Below are 24,697 nucleotides of genomic sequence, written 5' to 3'. Positions count from 1 at the left end.
ACCAAATGCAGACATAATCCTTTGTGTCGCCACCTTGGCAACATTTCACAGCACAGGATGACTGCAAAATTTTGCATGCCTGGTTAGGAAGAGACCTTTCTGCTGCTTATTCCTTTTAGTTCATTTAGGAAGTCGTAGTGTCTGACTATTTCTTGTGAATCCAAACCTTGCTCTATTTACAATATTAAGCTCAAAAGACACTGCAGTCATTGTAGTTTCTGTTCATAAAAGTAATCAGCAAAGACAATAATTTGCTTTGTAATTTATTGCCTAAAAATACATGACAGTTTCTATAAAGAAATGAGGGTATGTATGCTCAATCATCACTTCATTGCAAACTGGTCTAACCACGGAGGCCCATGTTTTTATCTGCCAAACCAATGGTGCAAACCTAGGAAGGGTGAATTGTGATTCTCTGCTCTGCTGCTTCATCTTTCTTAGCTTTCTCCTTCTCCAGCAAGTACAACAGCTCTGCCTCTGGTATTGCCATCATGATTGCATGCATCTGCGAATTAAGTTCATCAAACTTTTCAAGGAGAATATCATTGGTGAACATGCCATGCATAACTCTTTCTATTGTGTCCCAGCTTTCCTTTAGTGGCAATATAATCACTACAACAGATGCAATGGTACCCCAAGCAATGGCAACTACAGCCCAAAATGTGAAGTACCCAAGACTGAAGCTTCCTGCATCAGCAGAAGAAAAGTTGTCTTTCACAAAATTGAAAGAAACAAATGGGTGTTCCAGAGCATATTTCAACTAATGAGAAATCACAGTCAATCAACAAATGCAAGTCATTTTTTTTGTGCTCTATGTTTCTGCATAAATAAAATTTGTGGGCCATATACCGAGGTTGTAGATACTACAATGAGAAAAACTATTGCCACTAGTATATAACTGAAAACATATATAAATAAAATCTTCTTTAGCATCTCTCTCTCTCTCTCTCTCTCTCTCTTGCATGCGCTTGACACAACACGCACCTTTTCATTTATTTTGGTCCTGCCCAATCTTTGTGGCCCTATTTAATAGGACGTGGAGATCTCCGAACGTAATTGTCAAAGAAGAGTCTTTTGCGCTTGATCTTCTCCTGGGCCCTATTGAAATTAGACGATGCAAGCGGTGGAGACTGATCTGGAAGACATGGTTGCTTACTACTTGGTGGTTTGTTTGGATGGCACGCAATGATGCTACTTTCCGTCAAATTCCGGTCATCTTTAATCATCTTGTCCATAAAATCCTGGTTGATGTATATGCAATATTACGTATGCATCTTAGAGACCTCTCCTCTCATCTGAACGACGTTCACTCAGCGGTGGTTTCTTCTAATCCTGCGGATCCTGGTTGAGTAGGCTTTGTTGTTTTGTTGCTAGCTGTCTGTAGTTTCTTTTCTTTAGCTTTGTTTTTTCTATATTTTAGCTTTGTTTCTTCTGTGTTCGGTTCATGGGTTCAACATTTTGTTGATCTTCATGAGTATTAATGTTGATCTTCTTTCGGCTCTCTCTCTTGCATGCGCACACACACATTTTCAAGATGAAAAACTTCTCCAACATGACACAACCTTCAAAAAGCATAAAAGGGTGTAATCCAAAAGGAAAACCATGTCTTAGTTAGAGTCAAGTAAATACTCTGTTTTCTATTTTAATGATGAAAATGGTTATACTTACTAGTGCTCATTTTTCTGTAAATTAAAATTTTTATTTATTCTAAGGATAAATAGAGAGAACGCATTGATCAAATGTAGATTTACCTCTGAAGTTTGGTAATCAATCAGGGAAATAGAAAAAAAGAGGAGATAGCTTAATTTAGAATGCTCTTCCAATCATGCAAAACCATAAAATCAGGTATATGTAATTTAAGTATGCCAAAATAGGAGGAAAAATTACTGAACATACTTGCTGGAAGAGACATTAGGGGCCACAATATGGCAATGACTGCAGTAAATACAACACCCCATCTTATTATCCATGTTTTTGATTTGATCAGCCTTTCCTCATCAAATTCTTCAGATGGCAACTCAGTGTTGTCTTTCTCAACCATGGTTATCTTCTTTGTACTATCCCAGTCATAATTCTGAGGCCACAAGAAACTGCATACAGCATGAACAAATCCACCAGTCAGTATTGACACAAGGTTTCCAGCAAGCATGGGTGCATTCCTGCCAGTTGTGTCAAGATTTATGCGTCCGTATTCGATCTTTGTTACAGCTAACCATGTAAAAATTCCTAAAATGCAACCTAATATCGTCCCTAGCATGGCACCCAGTGCATTTGCTTTTCTCCACAGAATCATGAAGGTTATTGGCATAACTGCTGATCCAATGAACACTCCCATTGCAAGATACATCCATCCAAGTGAAACACCAGCCTTGTTTAGTATAACAGCAAGCACACCCATGAAGCATCCAAAGCCAAAAACAACTGATCTAGAGACCTTCAGGATCTGCTTTCCAGTGGCTCTAGGATTAATATAAGTGCGGTAGATATCATATGTACATAATGAAGACACAGCAACGAGCTCTGAAGAACCAGCAGATGTCACAGCCCTGAAACAGTTAAAAGTTTTAGTCTGCATAAAACAAGGTAGCTTTATGCTACTCGACTATTATAGCCAGAGCCGTACCTGGGTTTTATGGGGCCTGAGGCGGAGGGAAAAAATGGGCCCCTATTAATAGTAGGAGTTCGGGGGCACCTCCGAATGTTTTTTAAAGAATCAAAATAACAATAAAAATTTGCATTCACATTAAACAAATATAATATTCCAAATATTTATATTATATTAAATAAAAATGTATAAAATATTTATATAAAGTACCTAAACAATGGGCCCCTAAATTTTTTTTGGGCCAGGGGCCCTGAGGCCCAAGCCTCATTGGCCTCTTTACAGGTCCGGCTCTGATTATAGCATATAGGTAGATGCATAGTAAGCAGGCAATTTAAAACCACATGCAATTGACAAGAAAATAAATACACACACGCGCACACACACACACAGAGTTTTACATAAATAGCATGGTGAGGAGAAGGACAGATCCACCCTTCCCCATCAATGCTATGGCAGTAGCAGGCGGTACAAGTCCACGGCCTGCCTCATCTGCTGTTATTGGGAGGTCAAGAGCAAGTGCACCGAGGCCTAATGATGTGGCCAAGGAGAATGGCACAGCAAACCAAATGAGACCGCCCAATAAATAGCCCTTATGAGTTGACGATGGACGTGCAGCTATAGCGCTAACCCAGTAACCCTGCAATATCAAAACAAAAATTCAAGGATTTCAACTTTCTTGTTTGGCAGTGTAAATTTTCTGATTATAAATGGCTGAAAACATCTTAACAGAAAGAAGATTCTCAATGAGTTTTATTTTCCTATTTAAGAGCCTGACCTCTCAAAAATAATAACTAGACTAGTTGGCACAACTGAATAACCTTAAAACAAAGTATACATAAAGCCATGAAACAAAACTAGTGCATTACAAGGTTAAACTTTAGAATAGCCTACTAAAGGATTATTATTTGATAATTGAAGAACTTTCCAAATTTCACAATAAAGATTCCTTTGCCACAAGGCTAAATGGTCCTTAATGAAATTCAATATGGCCATTCAAAAAAAGCTTTAGTATCCTAGAGAGAGAGAGAGAGAGAGAGAGAGAGAGAGAGAGAGAGAGAGCTCACATTGTCAACAAAAACTGTACCAAAATTGCCAACAATGTTGATGATTCCAAAAACAAGCCCGCCTGAACTTAGCATTGTTAGGTATGAGCCCTTATAATTTCCACTCGCAGGTCCACAAGCTTGCCCAGTGTGTGAGAGGGGATCACTGCACATCCTTGAATTGCTGGAAACAGTGATAATTTGATCATATACAGCCTTTGGACTCCCAAGATGGCTGCTTGCAGTGTATACCAGGAATACAAATATGACAAGAACAACATGCACTGTGGATTTCATGAGTTAGACAAAATATCAGATATATCAAAAATGGCTTATGATCACCATATGAAAAAATACAAGTAATAGACAATTAAACAACTTAAGAACAATCTAATTTCATAATAAAAAGAAAAGGAAGTCATCCATAATCATCAGATTGTGGTAAGAAGTATATCATGTATACTGCAAGTAAGCTAGATTTTCATGAATGCAGGCCAATGGCGTTTCTATCTCAATGCAAGGCTCACAAACAGAGGCATAGTGGAGAAACCGACACATTATAAGCACCAACAAAAGACTAGACTAAATAAATGTGAAAAAGGTGACAAGGACTCGTTTTACTGAACAAAAGTTTTGATACAAGTATATGTTTCCATGCTTCTACTTTCAATCAAATAAATGCACAAGATTTTTTTCTCAATCGCAAGGTGCTTACATGAAGAGAACAGAATGCCATAATAGAAAAAAAAGGAAGAAGCAGCAAAAATTGAAAAAAAAAAGCAGGCAACTGTCTTCTTCTTTGGACCAAGATCATGGCTTCCAACTCAAGCAATGATCAGTTTGGAGTCCAGTCAGCTTTTAGATCTAGTTGGGTGAGTGTTGCAGTTCATGAACTCAGATAAGTCCATCCAAGTCTGTCACTGGCTTTATTCTGTACGATTTTTAGCCCAGACTTTGTATTTGGTAAATATGTAAGCTATGATCAGAACCACTTATACAGTCACTACATCACAATGAACAAATTAATATGGCTCCTTAATCATCAAAACCTCTGGGGTAGGTTTCATACCAATAACTGAATGTATGTAGCTTGCCAAGAAGGTCGCCTTTAACCCTCCTGCCAAAGTATAGACTATCACACCAAGAGGTATCAGAAAGCTAGCCGAATAGATGTTAACCCCTGTCAATGCATTCACGACTGCAGATCCACCAAGCAGCAGCATGGCAGTCACAATGATATTTGTCAAGAAGCAGAAGGCTAAGAAGACAACATGTGCAGCAGTTCCCCATCTGAATATCATTACCATAAGTTACCACAAGAACAAAAAACCTGTAAAATCTGAAGTCATGTAGAGCAATTAAGCAAGTTTATTTCCTTACCTAGCTCTCACAATTTCACAAACGGTATGAGCATGAGGAGCCTTTCTTTTGATCTCAATGGCCATGACACCAAATAAAAGCACCTGCGAAGAATGCATAAGAACAATTTCATTATAGTGAAACATGTCCCAATAGAGAAACAGAGAACTTAACATGAATATAGTGAACTTGGTAAGCAGCACAGACCTGGATTGTAGCACCACTGGCGTACCAGAAAGGGCCACTGACACCATACTGCCAAGCAACATTGGAGCTTTGCAAGATTGTTGCAGCCCAGGTCCACTATTTTAATTATAAAGTGAGAAATGGGTCAATTAGCATTAACAGAGAGGGGCCATGGAAATAAGAGAAGGCATATTTTTTTTTCTAATTACCTGGGATACAATGACACTTGCAATGAGTCCAGTTTTAACATTTCTGCCTGCAGTGTTGAACCACTCAGATGTATGGCGGGATCCAACGTAACGCTTTTCTAGCCACACCTGTTTTCATTTTCATGTCTGTTTTTATGGCACCACACGTAACAAAAACTCAAAATGACATCAAAGTACCATAAGATTTTAAGCGAGCACATGCCTTTCACATAGCATAGATACTGACTTATATTTGCAACTATGACTTTTAGATTGTACATACAGTAGACAGAAGTCAGTAGCAAATATTTATCGATAATATATATATATATATATATATATATATATATATAGAGAGAGAGAGAGAGAGAGAGATTGGTTCCTCCTACAATCCATATGGTGTGGACAATGCTGATTAACAATGTTCTAAGTCATGTTTTGCAAAGCAGACCTTACCAATGTGCTCAACATGTTTTATTTGCTAGGAATAAACTGTTGGATCATGTTTTTCTGATTAAAAAATTACAGTTTTATGAGCTTTGAAATTTACAAAAATTTTGGGTCATTGTTTTTTGAAACCTTATGAAAAACATGATTATCTCTCTCTATATATATATATATCTCTCTCTCTCTATATATATATATAGAGAGAGAGAGAGAGAGAGCCGAAAGAAGATCAACATTATCACTCATGAAGATCAACAAAATGTTGAACCCATGAACCGAACAAAATAGAAAAACAAAAGCTAAAGAAAAAGAAACTACAGACAGCTAGCAACAAACAACAAAGCCAAGCTCAACCAGAATCAGATGGATTAGAAGAAACCACCGATGAGTGAACGTTGTTCAGACCGAAGGAGAGGTCTCTAAGATGCATACGTAGAACCGCATATTATTAAGGATGACAGGAATTTGACGGAAAGTAGCATCATTGCGTGCCATCCAAACAAACCACCAATTGATTTCACCTCAGGCAGCTTTAGCTAGAAAGAAAAGGGCTAAAGATTTCACCTCAGAGATTGATTCGTAAGCAATCATATAGTACTAACTACTAACTATATAAAAATAGCTTCTTGGTTAGAAACCGATATCTAATTAAAACGGTCTCACAGTGACCTTATGTTATGTTTACTGCTGCAAATGGATCCAATATGAGATGGATTCTGCCTGATCCGAATCTGAAAACAATTTTGTGCACTTGATCCAAATACAAATTAGAACCCAGAGAAGATCTGACGATCTAAGATTAAATCTGGATCAGCAAGATATGTGGTAATACTGGATCCATTAGAAACATATAAAAGCATGCTTTTTAAATGTAAAAAGAGAAAAAGAATGAAAAGAAATAGGAGCGGGTTATGATATGGATTAGATCCCAATTAAAATATTGAGCTGAATCTAATCCATAAAAAACAACCAAATTCATCAGATCCAAATAAGCATTGAGATCTACTTGAAGGGTGCAGATCCAAAAAAAATATGCCGGATTTGGATTGGATACCCAACCGTTGACGTTTCATCTTTATTCTTATCATGAACAAATAAGGTTCCATTAAATCGGATGTGGCGAATTCTACGAGAAACAAATTACCAGGTTTGGACATATGATGACATTTCAAGATCTCAGTATCCTTCCCAGAAAGAACCGTCTTTCCCAATTCAAGCTATTTAATACGTGCGAATTTTGCTTCAATAAGGTTCGTATTCGGGTCTCATGATCAAGGGTCCAAAATCAAGTCCGAATCTGAATTCAAATTCCCGCATCCCGCCAGATCCCGATGAATCACCCAGATTCCAATGGAATCTAAAGATTCTCTCCCACCTACCTCCTATGAAGAGGACTGTAAGCGTGAGTGCCGATACTACAGACAAGTTAACGCAACCAAGGTAGGTTGTATCGTCCTCTTCGAACCGACGCCCAATAGTTTTACTCCGAACGGACGGTGACCATAAGTTTGGCAGGCTAAGACTAGAACGATCAGGTCTTCTATCCCGAAGAAGAAGAAGAAGAAGAATGAAGAGGAGTGTGGGATTGCTTACCAAGAAGGAAGTGAAGACGGCGAAGAAGGCACCGAATCCCAGAATCACCGAATAACCGACGCCCTGATTGAGCACGGCTTTGCCGTGGAAGAAGCTGCTCTGCCGGACGCAGTCCCCGGTGCCGGAGACGGCATAGTACTGACCGGAGAATCCAAAGGGCGGGCACGTCTGGGAGGACGACGAGGCCATCGGGAAATTGCAGGAATATCCCGATTTTGGGAAAAGATACTCTATATCCAGATACCCCAAAATCAGAGGATGGAATCTCTTCCTCTTCACTCACTCTCGGTATCAAAGGATTCGGTGTTGGTAGGTCATTAAATAGAGGTTGATGTCTACATTTGCCCCTGGTATTTACAAAAATTGCAGTAAAATGAAAAAAAGTCAAAAAAAGAAAGGAAGAAACAATAGCCAAACCTTGTGGGACCCATATGCTAAAGCAAGTTTGACCTTTATTTTAACTGGTTTATCCCAAGAGATTAGGGTTAGGCCCACAAGCTTGGGGTACACCCAATTGGGGTTGGTTGGTTTGACCGAAACAGGCGAACGAACAGAACCAAACCGAACCGAACTGAACCGAACCGAACCGAGGGTGTTTAAGCATGGCTAGTTGTTGTGCCGACTAGGCCAAGCTTGAGCTCATGGTGAGCCCAAGTTCAATGAACCGAGCTCAAGCTGACTCATTTACAAAAATAAATGCATTGTTTAGAAGCTGTAAGCTCATTTGCAAAATAAATTTGAACTCTAAATTTGTTGCTTGCTAGCAAAATGCTTCAGCCATCTACCCTCTACATGAAGTAAAATAGAGAAGGGAGATGGTCCACCCACCTGTCCTCGTTAAAATCTAGTCTCTTGGTTCAAATTTTTTTTTGATGTGTAAGTAGGATGTTACAAGGATATTTTGAAATTTCTGAAACTTTCTATGTTATAAAATCCTACCTACACACCAAATGGGAGCTCTGCTTGTCTGGTAGGAGCAAATAGCGGAAGTCACCTTGTGTTGGGACGTTGCAGGTTCAAAACCCAATGGTATAGTTGTATAACTGGTAGGGTCTGACTAACCCCAACTTGCCTTCCAAAAAAAGAAGCTACCTACACATCAAAAAAGTTTGAACCAAGAGCCTACTTATTGTTTTTTTTTTATCATAGAGATCACATCCCTACAGTCAGATTTGTCAAAAAACATATTGCGGATCCTTAAAATATTTGAACAAAAGAGGATAGATTTTCAAGACATTTGGATTTGAAATATAGATCCAATTTTAAAATAAAGAGAATTATGGGGTTTTACTCTTCAAGGTTCACGCTTTTCCTCCGTTGGTAAGCATATATTAGCCGCTTTAGTAACTTCACGATATTCAAAGGTATCTCGAACACGGGTCTTAAACTAAATTAAGCTTGATGGTGTAGGACCCTATCAAGGCTCAAAAAACATCATGACAAATATGATAATGTTATAATTTTATAATGATAAAATAAAGAATTAAATGCAACAAAAATGCAATAGGCAACCAAATCTCACATCGAGTTTAGGTAGCTCGTTTCTAAGACGTTAACGAGAGCAAAGAGACTTCAGTATCACTGAAGTTAGGAGCGGACTCTAAGAGTTTGGGTGAGACAAGGGATCTAGACTTACACGAGGCTTGGAAGACTGAGCAAGGCGTCAATATCGGTGCACTGGGTTAGGCTCACACTTATAGGGTTTTGGTGTTGGGCTCCTAGATGTTATATTTGATGATAGGTGCAGTAGAGTATCTTTACTTAGGATCTAAACTCGAAAAATTGTCCCTATTTATATATTTTGATGTGGGTTTGGATCATAATCTATAGGATCTTGAGTCCGAGTATCCAAATACAACTATTGTGTAGCGGTGTGAATTTGATTGGCCTGCATGACACACTCCTATTGGTTGTGTCTACAAGGCTAATTTCTATTTGGTTGTGATTTCTTTGCTTAGATGCTAAAGAATTAGGTTAAGCAAGGAGGTAGGCTAGGATTCTAAGGTTTCTAAATGAACTCTAGATACATCAAATGGAAAACTCGGGATCTAGGATTTGGGTGAAGCTTATTTGTAATCTTTGCACAATAATCCAAAAAATACGAACAATAATACACATTTTTGAACCCTACAAACGAGATTTCAACCTATGCTAGCGACACTTCAAGGTCTGCCAATGACATGTTATGACCTAAAATCAGGTTCAATTTCTTTTTATATTTTTTTAATTTTTGATAGAATTGATATATTGATTTATTGCTCTATTGGAGTGGGTATAGCCGGACTTGGCGATAGGATGTTAGGCTTCTTCATTTTTTAAGAATCGGGACAAGACCATTTGGGTCAAGATCCAAGAGTTGTTAGAACTTATGAACCGACCCATATGGTGAAAGATGCCTCAAGATCCGTGCCTCAAATCATAGTTTTAAAACCCGATGGCTTATCACTCTGTTCATCCTTGAGTGACTCGTTATTCTATTCATCCTTGAGCGACTCGTAACTCGGTTGGTTCAGTTCAGTGACTCAATCGGGTCATGTTAAGTTCATATATATATATATATATATATATATATATATATATATATATATATATATATTAGTATGTTTATATAATATGCATTATATGATATTTTTATAATATTTTAATATATAATATTATTAATGCATGCATAACTATATTTTTATATGTAATATACATAATATTTATATTATATTTCATATAATATATGTAATTATATATAAAATATATCATATATGTTTATATATGCATGACTCGACTGAGTCATGGGCAAACTCGGTCGAGTCATGCTAAAACTCGGCTATGACTCAACCAAGTTTTATATATAGGCGAGTTGTACTGGTTTTTGACTCAGTACTTGGACGATATGGGCTGAGTCACCTGGTTGACCCGATGAATTTTTAAACTATGCTCCAAATCCAAGATGCCACCTCACACCCCATGGGAGGTCATCCCAGCTCATGTGGGATCTAATATGCTGATGTGTAAGCCTATGTGACTGAGCATATGGTGGAAAAGTCAAATGACACATATCTTCTTCCTATTTAAGAGAGAAAGCTATGGGTCTCACAAGGAGAACACATGACACACAAAAAAAGCTTTTTCTATAAAAGCATGTTTGATACGCCGTTCTCGGGATTTGGAGGAAAATCTCGCTGGGAACAACGAAATCCGACAAACGTTGGATGTGACGGACGACATTCGTGTGCCCGCGGCGTCAATAAATGTGAGTAATTTTTGATCCACCTCTCCCCCTGTTACAAAAAGAACACGAATCGAGGGGACGAAAAAAAAATGCATCGACGGGCGCACCATGACCGTCAGTGCATCTCTCTCTCTCTCTCTCTCTCTGTGTATGTGTGTGTAAGGGCCCCGCTGGAGCGGTGGGTGGCGGCACCACCACCTCCGATGCCAAGAGGGGGCGTCCCTTCGGCAACACAATGGGTGGCTCTCAACAACAGAACCCCAGTGGCTAGCGGTGAGGTTTTTCGGTGTAGCGTGGCTGCATGAGGCATCAGAAGATGGTAGCGGTGCGAGTATTCGTCATTACCAGCCCTACAACTGATAAATCCCGTTGGGTTGTTGGTTTCAACATCCGTGGGAAAGAGCCCCCTTTTAGCACGAAAGAGGATGAAACTGATGCCAAGAGCCAGTGTCTTGAGTCTTGACCTTCACATACAATCAACCCATCAGTGTCTCCTGAAACAGCGCACAAGAGTTTGTGTGGAGGATAATTGGAGGGAAGAAACAAAAGCCAGCAATGGTAAGGCTTTCACAGTACCCAAACGCTTCCATGGCGTATGGCCTCTGCTGGGGTCCGTGCTTCACTCCCTCCACCATCTCTTCATGTGTGTTTGGTTGCTGGTTGGAATTTCTCCTGCTGGAGAATTTCTCCTGCGGGCATTAAAGTGCATTTTATGATGATATGCTTTTGGGTGTTTGATTCACGCCGTTCATTGATGCCCTCTTTACGATGAAGGCTTTTGGGTTCTTGATTAGTGGCATTGATGCTTTGGAATTTGATTTTGTTTTGTTTTGATTCTGATTGTAAAATAGCAATGTGTGATGCTGATTGCTGTAGTAACAACCACATATTCAAACATATCCTAGCGGGTCTTGTGTGCTCTAAGTAATACTTTGTTAAGTACTCGTCTTGCATTGGATCTGCTCTCTAGACTCTTTGAATTGTCATGTATCCTCATGCTTATAGGGTGTCTTTGAAGTTGTGATCTTATGTTGCTAGATTTTTTTGTTTGTGCATGTGCTAATCTTATCAACTTATGCAAATTATTGAGTGTGTGCGTAAACAGGTACTTGTGGAAACAAAATGAAACTTATGCTTCTTGTCCTTCGTGAATGATATTCATGCTTTGTGAATTCTTTTCATGTTTTTGATTTTACATACACATAATGGCATAAGCCAATTCTCTGTTTTGGGTTCCTTCTGGATATTATGTTTGTGTTGGCTATCTCTTGATATCTTGAATGGCGGTATTAGTTTGTGTTGCCTGGAACTCTTGAGGCATTTTGGACTACCATAACTACCCAATAGAGAAATTTTGGTTGGATCTTCTGGCCTATGTTGAACTTCTGTACGTTCTAGTAGATGTAGTGAGCATCTCAGTTTATGGTAGTTTTGGACTTGTATAGTTATGAGAATTTAGCTACCATATAGATTTCACTGAGACATATATGATGTATATGTATTCTGAAAGAGGCCCAAATTTAGTTGGGATTCAGGCCCAGTGAAATGTTTTTGCGACTAAATGTTTCTTTTTAAGGGAGCGGAAACATGCCGAGATTTTCACATGCAAATCTATGAGAGAGTTCTATTTGGAATTTATTGCATTACAATAAATTCCATCTAGTAAGTTGGATGAGCAGTGCTTACTAGAAGTCCCACTAAGTTCTGGTCTGACTAGATATTGGAAAGTGATCAAAGTTTAGTTGAGAATCAAAGTTTCTAAAGGATACTTTTGCTTATGTAATGTGAAAACCTGTCCAAATTTTTCCATAAAAAACTTGGATGAATAATGTTTGGAGTTTCTGTAAGATGATTTCAGCTTTACCATTTTCTTTTCTTCCGAGAAGAAAAAAAAATCAGCTTTACCATAAAATAGAAATCCAGCTAATAAGTTGGATACACATTTTGATAATGTTAGTCTAAAGAAATTAACTTTAGATGTGTGTTGTTACCTATCCTTCGAACCTTATGAATGTTGATAAACTTTTTAAATATTAAAGTCTTTATATCTGTAATATATTTTGGTAGGTTGCTTTTAAGTTTGAACAACATATATGCCTCTGGCAATATAAGACCTTAGTAAATTGATGCCACTTCTTTGGTGAATCAAGTATTTGAGTTTTAATCATCTGAAATGTTTTAGCTCTTCCTATTGTATGGTGTTGCTGATGTATTCTTTGATGACAGACAATATATTATCATCCTACTTCTTGCTTGCAAAATGTGTTTGATAATCTTATTTCCAACTGGATTTAACCAAAACATATTTTACCTTTTCCTTTACAGTCTAAAAGGTGCCAACAAGGGAAATAGTTTTATTTAATCTGATGAAGCACTTTGTTAGGATCATGGCCTTGCTTATGGCCACATCTGCGATCTGGATTGCCTTACTGAAATCATCAATTGTCTCAGACAGCTATACATATATATTTTTTTTTTGTTTTTTTAGTTGTCAATCTACTTTTTGATATCATTGGGTTGCTATGGCCTTTTAATGGTGGGAATCGGTTTAATGGTGTTTCCTACATGTCCACATGAAGCTATTTTGTTGCAGAAGGTTTGTTGATGTCCTTATGGTTGTGGTATTTGACCAAAGATTATGCTTTTTATACATATTCACATCTTTTATTTAAGCACAAAGTAAAGTTGTGTAATATTTTCTGTGATGAAGTATAATAATATCATGAGATCTTCCATCTATACTACTGATTTTTGATCCAGCATACTGGGAGAAATATTGGAAAATCAATAGAGTGCATTGCTTAAAAGGGTGTTATGCCAAAAACTGAAAGTAGACCAGAACTATGCCTTTTTCTAATGAGACATAGGGTTCCCTCTTAAACTTGCGGCTTATTGATATCTTTGTGAATCAAACTGTGGCAAAGGAATTGGATACTCCAAGACTACAACACTGTCCAATGTTCCTGCATAATTCAATCAAACACGCCTAAATGAAATGATCTTCATGTTAAATCATAGTGACGAATATTGGCATTGGGAATTTGTGTAGAAAATTAAGAATAACAATTTTATTAGATTTTTTTTGGGGAGATAACACTAGTAGAATGGAAAAAAAATTGAAAGGATATTCGAGGCAAATATCCAATTCGAGATCCATATTCTAGGCAAAAATTCATATTTGGGCCAAAAATCCAATTCTTGATCCATATTCGGGGCAAATATCTAATTTGAGATCTTTATTTGGAGCAAAATTCATATTAAGGGCAAAAATGTCATTCAAGGTCTATATTCGGGGCAAAAATCCAATTTCAAATCCATATTCATTTCAAAAAATCATGATTTTAGATATAATTCCGTAATTGGATCCATATTCGGGCAAAAAACCATAATAAATTTGTTAAAACATGTAAAATGGTGGACGGATCGGGTTATACGATCTAAAACAAAGTAATTTGACCCATTATCCTTGACTGTCCAAGTTGTCCGCACATCATCATCAAACAATGGACATTTGGGACATAGTATTTGAGTACGGTCCAAACAAACGTTGGACTTGGAACAATTGTTATAGAACGAACAAAACCAATGTTCTGTTATGTTCTTTTTGTTCATTTCGTCCAACCCTGGACAAGCCATCAAACATACCCTAAAGGAAGAAACTTCTTTTATCTATGAGGATACTTGGCACATCAAGGAAGAAGAATAAAAAAAAAGAAAGGGATAAAATGAGAGAATCCATAAAGTCAATAAGGTGGGGCCAGTTATGAAGATGAGGAAAGAAAACCAAGTGGAGTCCACAAAGAGCGCCAACTTAGGAAGACCAAGTGGGGCCAAGGTGGGGTGCCCCATAAAAAAGAAAGGAAAAGAAATGAAGAAGGAAGGTGGGACATCTCCCGCTTTCCTATAAAGAAGAAGAAAAAATGAAAGAGGGGGATTCTCCCTACTTTCCAAAAAGAAGGGTGGGGCACCCCACCTCTCCTTGCTTATATTTTGTGAGGGTCTAGCATTAGGATAGTTTCTCATATATATTTTAATAACTTAGTTGGGTAATTAGGATTTACCTAAGATGGACTATCTTTTCTAATTTAGTTCTGTTGGATCTATTATGTTTTGGCAGTTAGAAGATGTATGAGGATTTGGGTTAGATTTTCTATTTTAGATTCGAGTTTGACCCAGACGCAGGCCACACACTAAAATAGAGGCCTTTGGTCCCCTTTTTGAATTATTAAATTTATGAATTGACTATTCTCTCTCTAGACATCCCTTATCTTGGACGCTCTCTCTCTCTCTCCTCCCTCTTTGATCTTTCTCTGATCCACGTGAGGACCAAACCCCCAAGAGTTGGTCATTCACCTCCGTCGAAAGGCCTAAGCTTTTTCGGCGTTTCGATTGTGCAGTCTTGCTTCTCATCGAACCTATCAGTGTTGTTGCATTGCAAATCATATGTTAGAGTTGCAGAACGTAGGAGACACTATCTCAACCTGTTACAGACTTCCCAAATACCCCTATGACCCATCCATAGCCTTAGAATCACTTTTCTCTAATTTTTTTAACCCAAAAACCAATATTACACCTTATCGGGTACTTGATTTGGCCATTTCACCTAAATTGAACTCCCTTAACCTCATGTCGCTTCTTTCTCTGTTTATCATGTGTCCTAGACCTTCCCTCACATCCCTAGACCTCTCTAGAACTCCTAGACCAGGTACTACACGTTTTGGACCTCGAACCACCTCTCATTTTCAAACCAAGCCCAAACCACATCACCTGAATTAGACATTTAATCTTGTTTTCACTCGTACAACCTTGTTCGCCATCACGAGGAATGTCTGACCTCTCCCACACCTTGTCAACTATGGTAGAAACCTAGGACACCCAACCCATAGGTTCCAATACGAAAATACTGTAGGTTCAATCCATTAGAGTTCACCGGACTCTGATTAGAGTACCTATCCACTATGAGCCCCAAAATTCTGAGTGAGCCTTCTTTCGATCTCAATGCCGGTTCGTCCGGCCCGAACCACAAAAAAATTGAGGAAACTATATGATAATTTAAAGTTTTTAATGACAATTCAGACTTTTTGACGATAATTCAATGTTTCTAACAATACTCTAAAGTACCATTAGCCAACAAGTTGAGAAAGTTCCGACAACTTGACTTATTTTTGCCATAACTTTCTATTCGAATGTTAGAACAAGATGATTTTTTATGTCTTGAAAAGCTAACATCCTCTAGTTTATTTATCTTTTAAGTACACAATCAAATTAAATAATTTTAGTAGGAAAAATCATACACAAAGTGAGACATGGTTGAAAAACAAGATTTTTATTAAATAAGTTATCTTATTTTGGCCATAATTTTTTGTTCCTAATGTTGGATTGACTTGATTTTTGTCACATTTTAAAGTTGAAATCCTCTAGTTCATTTTTTTTTTGAAAATAGATCTTGAAGATGCAGTTTTGATGGCTGAAAATACAATTAAAATTGATGACCCCATAAAAGAGTTGGAGACACTAGATTTTAACATACGACTTTGACTAAAGATAATTAAGTCAAAATTGGGGTGTGTACACATATCTACATACAAATTTTGAAGGAGAGAATAAGTGGGTGAACCATCCACATTCTTTGTAAAATATATTTACTACTATTTAACTAGCTTATGTGAGCCAAACCGAGCTAAACACCCATTGTTTGTGTTTGGCTTGCCAAGACTATTTCACAAGTTTGATTGAGCCTTTTTATGTGTTGAACACAAGATGTCTTGCCAGCGACTCATCTCATTTTCCAGCCCTACTATGAAATATTTGAGTATGTCATAAAAAATACCAGCCTGACTGTTAACTCAAATATGACACTAGGAGCCTATACCATTTGAGGAGCAGTCTAGGTTCAAATCCCATGGGCATCATCTGTGTGCATAAGCTGAAGCTTAGTGACTCCTTGGGATCAAGGGGTAAGCCCTCAGAGTTTTACGCAGACATGGACAGAGATCGTTAGTACGTCCGACTGAGCCCGCACGACTTGGTCATATGTCTGGGGCAGTTTCTTTAAGTAAAAAAAAATTGACACAAGTAACATGTGGATTGTTCAGATTTGGACTTTGGTTTTTGTCGGATTTCAACCCAACTTACCGGACTCGTGGATGTGGGATTCAGGCTCGACTCAAAAGCTTGCAAATTTTTCCAAAAATGCAATAAAATTTTAATCAATAAAAAACTATTTTATAATATTTAACAATTTTTTTTATAGTTACACTGAGAAACTTCCCTCAGAAACAGAGACCCAGTCATGTTGGTTTTGCCCGGCGTACTTCGGTTAACTGTCCTGGCAGCATAAAATTCCATGGGATTACTCCTTGCCCTCACGGAGTCACAAATAAAATAAAATAAAATAAAAATATCAAAATAAAGATCATACGTGTTAGTGTTTGAATCCACGTGTCCGCGCAGGGACACAGCCAAAATGGCATGTCCCTGTGACATAGTTTGTCAAATTAGATGAGATTAAACAATTTGATTGTCATTACAAGCTTAGCTCAAATTGGTGCATACCGACTCCAGTTTAACATTAACAGAAGCATGAGCACTGGCTGACATGTAAACATTTGCTACTATTAAAAGTACCATATCATTGAGCTGGAATTCATAGGTTTCACTTGTATGAATTCAATTTGACTACATCAATGTGTTTGTTGGAGGATTATAGAGCATGTTTTTTACCTGAAAATAAATCCATAATTTTTGCTGATCCAACTTTATGGTAAGTTGGTGGGGGATTTCAAGAGGGTCGGGCCTTCGCCTGTAGGGTAGTTTTGTAATTTTACCTTAAACTCCTTGTTGTATTCAACCTTAGTAGACTACTCCTATTTAGAGAGACATCCTCCTCTTTATTGTGTATCTCAATCAATAAAGAAGAAGTGGTGGACGTTGGCTATTCTTTTCGAACCACGCAAAATCTTTGTTTTCGTATATGGTTGTTTTTCTGTGCTTGTTTTTTCGATCCATCGGTAGGTCAAAACTTCGTTCCGACATGGCCTATTTGTTAAGAATTTCGATCATGTTTTTTTGTCATTAAAATAACTTTTTATATTGTGAGTCATCCATTTTTTAAGCTTTTGAAAAACCTGCTTACAAAAACATTATTCAAAACTTATTTTCTGTTGCCATCTTTAGGGTGTGATTAAAAATAATAATTTATATGAAAAAACAATAATTTTTATTCAATAGCGTGACACCTTCAATGGTAGCCAATGCACCTTGGCATGTAACCCTAGTGGGTCGCCAATCAACACCTAAGATGGAACTACTTGAGCTCACAAGTAAAGCAGTTTTCTGTGGTTATCGAAAAAGAAACTACAGTTTGAAATGCCTTCAATGAGACTCCAACAACTAACATGGTTAGGGCTGGACAATGGGCTGGCCCGGCCAGTTTAGTGAACGAGCTTGACTGGGCTGTTGACAGGCCGCACCTGGTGAAGCCCAACCCATTGACCACCCAGATCGGGCCTGGGTCTAATACAAAACCTATGATCCGCATGTTAGATCCATGGGCATAATGCTGACCGGGTTGCAAGTCATCATATATTCACAACATTTCTCAATAGTTTCTTGAATTTACAGGCTCTTTTAATGGAAATGTGAAAAAATATAAAAGAATAGATGAGATATAAGATGGATCCATTTTTTGAATCACATACTTTATATATATATATATATATATATATATATATATATATATATATATATATATATATATATATATATATATATATATATATATATATATATATATATATATATATATATCATGTGGCAGAAGTAGGCTTTAAAACTAGTAGGCTATGAATCATATATTGGATGATATGATTTTTAATACGAAACTTGAGCAATATTAGGTTAAATTTGAACCTGGGTCTGAACTAAGTCCAACAAAGTAGCTTTGAATCTAGGTTAGAATTTATATGGCAATAGTGGATCTCAAGGTAGCAAACCTGATTCTACATGTGAACAAGCACAAATGTCACAAATTTGATCCAATTCAAACACAACTCAGAGAAATTTGTTGATGTAAACTTGGATCAAAATCTGCAAAATTCGAATCAAATAAAAAACCAAAATCTGAATCCAAATCTAAATTATATATGGTAATACTGGATCCAACAAAAGGAGATTGGAAATAGGAATTGAGTTGAAAAAAGTGCAAACGGAATGGATTACATCCGGATCTGGAAAAAAAAAATCTAAAGAAAAAAGTTATGAATATAAAAGTTTAAATCCCATCTGAAACGCGCATCTAGTAAAATCCATATCGATAATATCACGTTCGATTATGGCTCAGATGAGTGACATAGTTCAGAAAAATTGTACCAAGAGGAACGTCCCATGTTTGCATGGGGCCGTCCGTACAATCAAACGTGTCCTAAGGCACGAGCCCTGGCTCTATACACAACCAGACAAGTTATTCAACCGCTCATACAAGTGGGGTTCGAACTTGCCGTCACAAGCCTTCTAATCGCTATCTCATAGCCACTTTTGCCACGGACATGGAATAGCTCGCAACCTGTAGCACGCTAGACTAGCCAATATGGCCAGACTAACGGCCACAAGCCACCCACCAACACTTTCAATGTACTGAATTAGAATATTGGCCCTGTGCGCTACCCCGCGCACAGCTGCCTAGCGGAAGCTCTTCAAGCGCATCTTCAAATGCGTTCCATGTTATCAATGCCACTTTGTGCATAGTCGTCCCATACCAACTAAGCACTTCCGAGAAGGGCACCAACCTGCCTTAGCTTGGAATGCCATGGTGCACATCGCAGCTCCATACGCAAGCCAGTTGAAACCTCGCCACTGAAGGATCCAAGTCTTTCGACCCCCAGTCCGAAGACCAGTTGATGATTTCATGCCATAGCGAAGAGCACCACCCAAACTCATTCGCTGGCGCATAGGCTCTCTCTTGCCTAGCCCCGAGTATCTTTACTCGGTTGGAATCACCTAGTGTGACTCCTGGGGGAATTACTCCTAACCCACACGTACCCCCGTGCGTCCAATCGCCTCGCGTGGGACTTCCGCAAGTTGAGAGGTTCTTTAGCACTCTCCAAAGGCAACACCCTCTGGTCTGCTGGCACTGCTTAGCCAAACAACGCTCCACGTCTGTGCCGCCATACAACGATGCACTAACGACGATATCGTTGCCTATCACATGCCATGCTACCACCGCACGTCACCGATCAAGCTGACGCATACTGCGCGTTCTTACGCTCGATGCATTTTCCACTCAGTAGAGCTCTGCACTGCTCATGTCCCATTCCAACCTCGGCCCAGGACATGCTCCCCCACCCAAGCCATTATACGTCCTCGATAATGTTGGTGTAGGTAAGAACACAGTTAGCTTGATCTGCCAGTTCCCTTTTGTGTTAACTTTTGGCTAACTTCTTTTTCTTCCAGCTCAACTTGTTCTGGTGTCCATCCACCATCTCCACAATCTTTAATATGCCAAGTCCCATACCTTAGCGCATCTCTGATCGCTTAGACAACAGTCTTCCGCTTTCTCGCAACGAGCATTCCATGCTCGTGGAACCCCAGTGTAGTTCCAACTCAAGCAGGGCATTTTTGCCTGCACGACAAGCTTGTCGTCATGAAGCTCATGGCTGGGTTGCCTTCCAACCTCAGCAAGGGCACTTCGAGCCCTTTGTGATCCTCTCAGAGAAAGATGACCACCAATGTTTCCCGCAGAGATCTCTATCCCTTTAGGACAACATTTACGGTTTTTCGATGATCCATCTAAGTCCTCAAGTGGGAAATGCTTTGCTGGAGCATTAACCCAATGTGATCCTTCAAGTGTCTTCGTGGCACTCGTCCTCCTCACATAGGCACCTTCGGCCCAATGCTGCTGCGTCCTCCTCACATAGGCACCTTCGGCCCAATGCTGCTGCTCCCCTCCCGAAGCCCGCATGCTGCAACTCTCTTCTAGAGTCAGCAGAGAATTTCCGCAGGGATCAACGATCCAAGAACAACAACTCTTTCTGCACACACACTTCTCAGAGAACGTTTGTGCCTTAGGACACGTCTGTGCCACCATACAACGATGCACTAACGACGATATCATTGCCTATCGCATGCCATGCTACCACCGCACGTCACCGATCAAGCTGACGCATACCGCGCGTTCTTACGCTCGATGCATTTTCCACTCAGTAGAGCTCCGCACTGCTCATGCCCCATTCCAATAAAATAAAAAACCAAAATCTGAATCCAAATCTAAATTATATATGGTAATACTGGATCCAACAAAAGGAGATTGGAAATAGGAATTGAGTTGAAAAAAGTGCAAACGGAATGGATTACATCCGGATCTGGAAAAAAAAAATCTAAAGGAAAAAGTTATGAATATAAAAGTTTGAATCCCATCTAAAACGCGCATCTGGTAAAATCCATATCGATAATATCACGTTCGATTATGGCTCAGATGAGTGACATAGTTCAGAAAAATTGTACCAAGAGGAACGTCCCATGTTTGCATGGGGCCGTCCGTACAATCAAACGTGTCCTAAGGCACGAGCCCTGGCTCTATACACAACCAGACAAGTTATTCAACCACTCATACAAGTGGGGTTCGAACTTGCAAAGTACCATCGCTTGGTGACTTACATAACCGATCCTACCAAACCGCTGGAACCCCCGTTGGTGATATTCCACTTAACATTATATTATATGCATCGATTTGTAAAATCCTGCATCCAAACTGAATATCATAATCGTTTACCTCTACATCAACCTCACCTCTAAATTTCCGCATTCCTATTATTTAATCATGAGATGAACCCTCTTGGTATCACAATTGCGTGAAAGCTTTTATTTTTTTTAAATGCAAATAAAGAGGTATTTATTGAGATAGGTGAACCAAAGGAACCCCCTCTGAGAACAAAATTTCATCTTGTACTGTTCAAGCGAAAACACTCCAATACTGGTTCTGATTGCAATGTGCAATAATAAAGAAATATTTGAAACCTTTTAGACACTTCGCTTGATTCAATCTTTCCTCAAAAAATGAAGAAACCAAAACCTAAATCTTTTTTTTTAATTGACAAACAATATATATGGGCTTAATTTAGTTTTAATTTTATAAAAGGAGGTCAAAAAATGAACATATATGATATATATGAGACTTTTCCTTAAATCAAGGCAGGATCTATGACCATAGGGATTCAAATTCATGACTTACTAGTGTGATTCTATATGGAGATTGGGTAAAATTGGATCTATGTTTGATTTTTTTTTAAAAGTGATTTTTTCTAAATATAATGAATTTGTTATGTTATAAACGATTCTCTCAAAGAACCAGATTTTTGCTGATATTTTGAATTTTTTTTGAAGGAACCATTTTTTGGTAACTACAGCCATGACCAATGCCAACTAGGGATGGCAATGAACCGGGGCGGGGGACAAGGTCTTTACTCCCACCCCGTTTCAAAATCCGAACCTCCATCCTCGCATAGGGATGGATTTTAACCTCCATCCCCAGTTCAAACGGGGGTGAGGCGGGGTGGAGCCCCATTTCTCCTTGGTCTATAGTCATCCCTTGAAGTATTGGGACAAGAACGAGGACGGGCTGGGGTGGAGGAAAGCGTAAGTCCATCCCCGCGGGGATAGATTTTAACCTTCATCCCCGCCTCCATCCCCATTTCATGCCCTTCACCCCCGGTCCAAACAGAGTGAGGCGGAGAGGGGCCCCATTGTCCCCCGGTCCACTGTCATCCCTAATGCCAACAGAATATCTTTTTGTTTTTTGAGGAAAAGAAATTTTTTATTAATAGCAAATAGATAATACATCCTTGGGTTGAGGAGGACTCAACCAATAAAACTTGAAAACAAGAGAATTCAGCTCGAAACAGAGATCATGACTAACATATATATATATATTGTAGATTACTGAATCTACTGGTACTGTCTCCAGATTTTCGTTGAAATGCATTTGTAATTGAACCTTGAATACACACACATATATATGTGTGTTGATCTCATGTTCCTCTTTTGAGAGACTACACTTCCCGTTTAGAGGGCGTTTGATCGATGGTGCCGGAAGTTTCTCCCTATCAAACAGTGAAAAAAACCCTCTCGGCATTTTGCATTGGCGGGAAATTTTTCTCTCAGTTTTTTAAGGAGCCCCTGACAACTTTTCCCCTAAATAAAGTTATCTCTAGTGAAAACTTTATCCACGTAGTCAAACATGCCATTAAGGTTTTGAAATAAGAAAAAAAAAACATGCAGTCATATTGCACTTAGAGATGCACAACCAAGGGCGGCTTAAGACACTACAAGAAAAATGTCAATTAGCGACGAAAATTTATGATGAAAATAATTCATCACAATTTTGCGATGGATTAGCGAGAGAAAAGGAGTCATCCCTAACATTGAAATTAGTTGCGAGATTAGCGACAGAATAATATCCGTCGCTACTTAGCGACAGATATTATTCAATCGCAAACATGTCAAAACTTAGCGACAGCATAGAGACAAATATTATTCCATCGCTAATTAGCGTCAGTGTTGGCGACATAATTGTTCTGTCGTGAATCTGTCGCTAAGTGTCGATGTTAAACACCCATCTGGGGCACGAAAATGTGTTTGTTGTCTCTCTCTCTCTCTCTCTCATCCTTGTCGCGTGCCCCGACCACCTACCGCTCTCTGACGACCACCTTGGCCACCTCCCGCTCTCCGGCCACCTCCCGCTCTCTGGCGACCACCAAAGCCACATCACTTTCTCTGACGACAGCCCCGACCCCCTCTGCACCCGCTATTCCCCCGACCACCTACCACGCTGTGGCGACCGCTCCGGCCACCTCCCGCTCTCCGGCGACAACCACGACCACCTCCCGCCATCCAGAGACTACCCCGTCCACCTCCCGCTATCCGACGACCGCTTCGGTGATATCTTCACCTGCTCTTCCGCAGAACAACCCCATGCTGCTCTCCGGCGACCGCCCCCGCTCTTCCGCCGACTGCCCCCGCTCTCCCGTCGACGACCCCCACTCTCCAGCGACCCACTGATAGGAAAGTATGCCGGTGAGCCTCTCGTACCTGCACCTCCCCTCTGTCCCTCTTTCTAAAATACTATCGGCAGGGGACCCGCCCCCCTGCCGACAATATTTTTGGCAGAGGATCCGCCCCCCCTGCCCTTGTTATTTTCCGTTAGGGGGCTGGACCCTCTTCCCTTGTTTAAGCAAGGGCGGCAGGGGATCACCCCCCCTGCCGCTGTTATTTTTGGTAGGGGGGGCGGACCCCCCTGCCCTTGTTTAAGCAAGGGCGACAAAGGATCCGCCCCCTTGCCACTATTATTTTTTGGTAGGGGGGTGGACCCCCTGCCCTTGTTTAAGCAAGGGCGGCAGGGGATCTGCCCCCCTGCCGCTGGTATTTTCTGGCAGGGGGACGCCCCTGCCCTTGTTTAAGCAAGGGCGGCAGGGGATCCGCCCCCCCTGCCACTAGTATTTTCTGGCAGGGGGCCACCCCCTGCTCTTGTTTAAGCAAGGGCGGCAGGGGATTCACCCCCCCTGTCGTTGGTATTTTTCGACAGGGGGACGGAGCGCCCCTGCCCTTGTTTAAGCAGGGGTGGCGGGGGATCTGCCCCCCCTGCCATTGGTATTTTCTAGCGGTAGGGGGATCTGCCTACAGAGGGTGGAGCCCCCCTACACTTGTTTAAGCAACAGTGGCATGGGGATCCTCCTCCACTGCCGTTGTGTTTGCTTGGTCGGTAGGGGGCCCCGCACCCCAACCGCTGGTACTTTTCAGCCTTGTTTAAGCAACAACGACAGAGGGATACACCCCCTACCATTGTTTTTGCACTGCCGGGCTGATACTTTCTTGTGTCTTTGTCTTTGGTGGGCAAGAGTAATGTGCATTGCAGGTGCGTAATAGAGCAAAATGCGCGATGCTTAATGCTAAGCATCGCATACGGCTTAAAATGCTATACAAAAATAAACAGGCAAAATGCAAATCGGGTAAATAGCCGTGGTGAGTAAGTGATGCAAGCACATCACATGTTATTTAATTT

At 39.8% G+C, this 24,697-nt stretch overlaps 1 protein-coding gene across 2 annotated transcripts; it reads right to left on the bottom strand.

The window, feature by feature from the left end:
• Window positions 1-148: 148 nt before the first annotated feature.
• DUR3 (urea-proton symporter DEGRADATION OF UREA 3 (DUR3)) lies at window positions 149-7,714 on the bottom strand. Of its 2 annotated transcripts, XM_089981110.1 has the most exons (9): window positions 7,422-7,714; window positions 5,403-5,510; window positions 5,215-5,310; window positions 5,029-5,111; window positions 4,718-4,938; window positions 3,670-3,932; window positions 3,004-3,242; window positions 1,897-2,546; window positions 149-687 (listed from the first exon to the last, which is right to left on the bottom strand). In XM_089981110.1, exons 1-9 carry the CDS (start codon window positions 7,608-7,610, stop codon window positions 392-394), a joined length of 2,145 nt encoding a protein of 714 aa, XP_089837236.1. In that variant the 5' UTR covers window positions 7,611-7,714; the 3' UTR covers window positions 149-391. The 2 variants fall into 2 exon arrangements, with proteins under 2 accessions (XP_089837236.1, XP_089837237.1); XM_089981111.1 differs by lacking the exon at window positions 5,215-5,310 and having other exon boundaries at window positions 7,422-7,691.
• Window positions 7,715-24,697: the final 16,983 nt, after the last annotated feature.

This window comes from Nuphar pumila, chromosome 11, assembly GCF_984573655.1.
Source record: "Nuphar pumila chromosome 11, dmNupPumi1.hap1.1, whole genome shotgun sequence".
Taxonomy (NCBI): Eukaryota; Viridiplantae; Streptophyta; class Magnoliopsida; order Nymphaeales; family Nymphaeaceae; genus Nuphar; species Nuphar pumila.
This window is presented reverse-complemented; position numbering and strand designations above follow the sequence as displayed.